The 5,827-nt window shown below is 45.7% G+C and overlaps 1 protein-coding gene across 1 annotated transcript; it reads left to right on the top strand.

The window, feature by feature from the left end:
- Positions 1-531: 531 nt before the first annotated feature.
- Positions 532-1,273, top strand: LACBIDRAFT_334088 (uncharacterized protein; the record flags this gene model as incomplete). The annotated part of the gene is made up of 3 exons (XM_001888843.1): positions 532-580; positions 828-1,170; positions 1,255-1,273. The coding sequence occupies 3 exons, from the start codon at positions 532-534 to the stop codon at positions 1,271-1,273; spliced, it is 411 nt and encodes a 136-aa protein (XP_001888878.1).
- Between the last annotated feature and the right edge of the window lie 4,554 nt (positions 1,274-5,827).

Genomic DNA, 5,827 nt, shown 5'->3' with positions numbered 1-5,827 from the left:
AACCTTCATTCTCATCCCAGCATTCTGGCCGATCTTCAACACTCTCTTGAACACCAACTCAAGATGAACCACATCCCTATGCATTTGACATGCAGGATGAGGATGATGAAGTTACTTGGAGATCCAGATCATATTCCTGACACCAAAGAACACTTTACCTTCATGGATGCACAGCTTCAAGCGATTCTAAACTGCATTTCTAATGTTACTCTCCCAACATGGGCACAGTGACCTCCAACAAACCTTGGAGAACCAAGTCACAGGAAGCTGAAAGCTCATGAGTACCTCATGCTCTTCAGCTGTATCTTTCCACTTATAATTTCAGAGTTCTGGCACTCTGAAACAATGACAAATCTTCAGCACCAACATCTCCAATCCTTTCACCATCTTGTTGCAGCCACAAACATACTATCATCCTTCAAGACTTCTAATGCCAGTGCTGATGAATACACTGGTCACTACATTCAATATCGGCAATCCATCCAAGCTCTATTCCCTCATGTTCACTCAAAGCCAAATCATCATTACGCCATGCACAATGGGGCTCTACTAAAATATTGGGGTCCTCTACCACCTCTTAGTGAGTTTGCAGGTGAGCAGATGAATGGCATGTTGCAGAAGATCAAAACAAATTGGAGGTTTCGTATCTTTTTACAATTATTTTGCAAACTATAATTTCTAATTTGAGTATACAGGAGATCTTGATTTAACGATGCTTCACCAAATGAGTCGTAGAGGCTGAGTAGATGCTTTGCTGCAAGATGGACTACAAGATGGTAGAATGAATGGCCTTGCAAATATTTTACAACTAGCTGTCAAAACTTCAGATTTCTCACCCACTCCCCTGGACTCTGCTGAAATGGCAGCAGTTTTCAAAAAGGCATCAAATCTTCCACAGGATGCTTATGATGCTCTCCTTGTCTACCTTCAGGCTACTGGACACCAATATCGAGCTTATGATGCATTTCCCCATCCTTCCAATGCTCTTATCCTTCCTCCAACGGTTGAACTCCCTCTCCAGGTGCCCGTTGACATGGCACACCCGGATGGGTGTGCAACGTCAGCCATTTGGTGGTGGCACCGTTTGTTGGGCATCACCACCATTGTTGTTGTTGTTGTTGATGTTGTGGTTGTGGTTGTCTGTTGTGGCCGTTGTTGTTGTTGTTGTGGGTGAGTGGTGGTGGGTGGTGATGAAAGAGAGAGGTGACGTGACATGTCACATATGAGAACCATCATCAACAAACATGTGCACAGGATGCATCACATCATGTGATGCATTCCAAGCACATGTTTGTGGGTCATGTGACTCATCACATGCATCAATCCTGGGACTAGTCCTGTCTGAAAATCCTCAGGAATGGACCCCCACAGGACTGAAAAAATTGGCTGGTACATCAACCAATACTCAGTCCTGGGACTGTGCAAGAATCCTCAGGAATCCTGCAGGAATCAGTGGGGGACAATAAAGACCTCAAGGAGATGGACAAAAGGAGAAAGAAAAGGAGGAAAGACAGATGAAAGGTGATGTAATGGAGAATATGCACACCCTCAGCACTAATATGGTTTGCAACACCTTTTCTCCACCCACTTCCTTCTACTCCTTGGAGCCCAGCTCTGCTGGCTACTTCAAGCTCATGCACACCTTCAACATAGACCACACCCACAACATCACAGTGTCTCTTGACCTGGAGCAGTGTCCACACTACCCCATCTTACACTACACTGATGCAGCCTTCTGCACCACTGTCATCAAAATGATCAAGCCATTTTTTCCTTGCCTTTCTTACATCTCAAAGTTACACTACCAGGCAATGCTCACCTTGCTTTTGAGCATGCCAGGGGCAATGTTATGTTTATTTTGTTTTGTTTTTCTTATTCCTCCTACCTATGCAGCACTCATTTTCTAATCAAATAAGTTGTTGGTGCCACCTGCTGGTTCTACTCCAGTTTTGATGAAACAGGCACCATGTTGGAATTTGAGGGACACAAGCTTTCAGTGGAGGGGGCTTGCTTTTGCGAGCTCAAATGATTACTATTGGTGAGTGCAGCATAATAACAATTGTACCTTTCACACCCATACTGCAGAACAGGAAACCACCATCACTATACACCCATCTATGAATTGTCAGTGACAGCCTCAGGAGGCCAATCAAGTGAGGATTGCCATTCCTGGCCTGAACTTAGTGCATACCTGACAAGATACATTATGGCTTGTTCTTTTCACAACATGGCCTGCTGTTTTTACAATAAACACCTATCTTTGCCATATTTGAATTGTCTGGATGGCTAATGTGCCAGCAAACCATTGAAAAGGCACATGCCCAGACTGAGGTTGTGATTGATGATTTCTCAAGAACTTCACAAAGGTTTTTTTTTTCAAGGAGGTTCATGACTTCACTGGTGTGGACATCCCTGATATCCTTAAACTTGCTGAGGGCCTATCTCCAAATGATGTAAACCTTGAGCTCTACACCAACAAAACATCCACCAAGTTTCATATATTATTGCTAAACATCCGTCACAAGTTTAAAGTGACATTAAAGAAACTAACAACCTCCAAACAAGAGATATCCGGGAAGGATCCTGATTGCAAAGATTTCAATGAAAATGTTCAATACTTTCCATTTCTCCACTGATTCCTACCGGATTCTGCGGATTCCAGCTGGATTCCAGGAATTCTGGAGGATTCCAACTGGAATAGACAGAAAATCTCCTTATTAATGTGATTGTGCACTTTTCAAGACCTTCTGAATTACTTGTGTAATGTAGTCAACCAATTTATCATTCTATTCTATGTTGATAGCTTGATTCTAAGAATTTCTTATCACATTTAGATTTGAACTTAGAAGATTGTAGTATATTCAGTAGAACTACATAAATCTATTCTACTACATTCTGAAGTTACCTTATACTGATAGCTTGATATTCAGAATTCCTTAAAAACTCACATGGCAAATAGAGATCAAGTTTTAATGTATTTCAATTATAACATCAAATATATTTTCAAAGGAAGGGGAGAGGCACAGGGAAGGGGGATGGACAAAGGGAAGTACAAGGAACAGGGAGGCACAGGGAAGGGGCAAGGGGGGATGGAAGGGAGGGGGGAAAGATGGGCAAAGAAAGGCACACACAAGGAAGGGACAGAGAAGGGGGAGAGAAAAGGAAGGGGGGATGGAAAAGGAAAGGGGAGAGAAAAGGGAGGGGAGATGGACAAAGAAGGGGGAGAGAAAAGGGCGGGGAGATGGACAAGGAAGGGGGAGAGAAAGGGGAGGGGAGAGGACAAAGATAGGCTCAAGGAAGGGGGGAAAAGGGAGGGAAGGAAGGCTCGATGATGTGGGCACGTGTTATCGTTGTGTTGTGTCACCATCATTGTGTCATGTTGCCATCATGTTGCATTGTTGTTGTTGTGTTGTGGCATGTTGTTGTTGTGTCCTGTTGTTGTTGTGTTGCATTTTGGTAGTCATTAGCAGGGTGGGGTGGGATGGGATCGAGGAGGGGGGGGCACTTACTCGTCATTCATCATCTGGATGCTATGTCACTGATGGCAATGTGGCATTTTTTGAGGTCTTTATGCTGCCACTGCTTTTCCAAGTGGACTCTGTTGGACTGAGGGTAATCAGAACAGAGATTTTTCTGCTTTGCAAGTGCAGTATTTTTCCCGATGCTTTTCCAAGCATTTTTGGCAGTGGACTACCAATGGACTAACAGCAAACCATCAGCTATAGTCCACTGGAAATGACCAAGACCAATGGAATTCCGATGGATGCGACCAACAAAAGTCCAATGGATTTCCCACGGAATGCAAGCAAGCAGGGCTTGTTACTAGTATTATTACTGAAAAAGAAAGTAAATAATAAACAACTAATATCTACATAGTAAAGTATAGATATTGTGGCTAGTAGTTATAATGATAACTGTGCTGTACAGTCCTGACCATTGGGTTTTTGCATTTTGTTCAGCTTGTGGGGTGAGCATTCCCAAATATATTTGAAAGTCACATGGCAAGTTGTGTGATGAATCCGTCACACCAACACAATTTCTTCCCACCCTTCCTCTTCTCCCCCCATCACCACCCTCTGTCCCTCGTTTCGGTGTAGAACTATGTTTGTGGGTCCCACAGGTAAGTCACATGTTGCTATCTCCATCTCACCACCCACTGACAATGTTAACAACAGGTCTGAAACCCTGTTGGGCCCCCCTCAATTTTAGCACCTACTGACCAATTCGGCAGCACCACGATCCATCACCAGCTCGCATACAACACCCACACACCCTCCACCCCGCTTCCCCACCCTCTTTTACCAATTACCTTGCCCATCCACGTGCGGCACCCACACACTCTTCAACTCCCATTTCCCATTGTTTATACGGCACCCACACACTCTTCCACTCCCTTTCCACCAATGGTGCCCAGCACCTCTTGTTCTGCACCTCACAAACTTCCCAATTCTGCCCATTTCACAAGAACTGCCCACCCCAACAGCACTGCCATCATTTCGCGCCCAATAAACCGAGGTCTTTACGCTGCCACTGCTTTTCCGAGCAGACTCCGGCCGGACTCCGTCAGACTGAGGGTATGCAGAACAGATATTTTTCTGCTTTGCAACTGCAGCAATTTTTCTGGTGAATGTCTGAAGCTTTTCCGAGCATTTCTGGTTGGACCTCAAAGTCCATTGGACTTTTCTGGTGGACTTCCGATGAACTAACAGCAAACTAGCAGCCAGTCCACTGGAAATGACCTGCATGTGCCAACAGAATTCCAGTGGACAAATCCAACGGAATTCTGGCAGACTTTTATTATTATTATATAACATAAAAAAAATGCAAGATCAGGGAGTTGAACACTCAACCTTAGGAGCTCCAGCATATGGAACACAATGCTAAACCAGCTGCACCAAGATACCTTTGATAAAAGTAAGTACTTTGTACTATACATATGTACTGTTTGACCGCTTTCCTAGAACGGTCATTGGCAAACGCCGACGCTTGATTTGGCTATCATCCATCCTCAGTGACGACGACAATCCAGCGTTGTCGGACGGTGACAACGCACAGCGATGTTGTCTACCCAAAGTGAGTACCCATCCCCACCCTTTTCATCCTCTGACACAGGTTCCAGGTGCCACATTACCAACATCGACGTGGCAACCAAACGGCAAACGATGAATCTGATTGATTCGTCATTCATCGTTGTTCATTGGTGAGCAACCCCACCCCAACCTACCTCATCTGACCCAACAACAGATGATGAGACACGGCCCACCATGCCCACCAGCACCCACTAACGGCCACAACAGCCCACAAACCCACAACGACACGCGACACAGATGGCACAATGACACAATGACACAATGAAGATGACACAACGACACAAACGACACGATGACATGTCAACAACATGACAACAAAGGGGGACAACAGGACGTCGACACAACACGTGAGGATGATGACAAAACACGTGATGTGAGGACGGCGACACGACACAATGCAATGATGCGTCAACGATGTGCCCCAACGACCATGTGTGAATGGGGATGAGGGCCCAGCATCACCATTCCCTCCCCCTCTATCAGTCAATGCCCACCATCCCCTACCCCCTCCATTACTCACCACTCCCTCCCCTCACCATTACTCACCACTCCCTCCCCCCCCCCCTTACTCCCTCCTCGTCCCTCCTCCCTCCCTTACTCTCTCCTCCTCCCTTGCTGCTTACCATTCCCTCCCCCCTCACTTTCTGTCCCTCCCCCCTCACTTTTTGTCCCTCCCCCTTCCTTTCTGATCACCACCCCCTCCCCACTCCCTCCCCCTTCTCTGTAACATAGAATGG

This window comes from Laccaria bicolor, genomic scaffold (assembly GCF_000143565.1).
Source record: "Laccaria bicolor S238N-H82 LACBIscaffold_59 genomic scaffold, whole genome shotgun sequence".
Taxonomy (NCBI): Eukaryota; Fungi; Basidiomycota; class Agaricomycetes; order Agaricales; family Hydnangiaceae; genus Laccaria; species Laccaria bicolor.
Note: the sequence above shows the minus strand (reverse complement) of the source record. Positions and strands in the feature narration are given on the sequence as shown.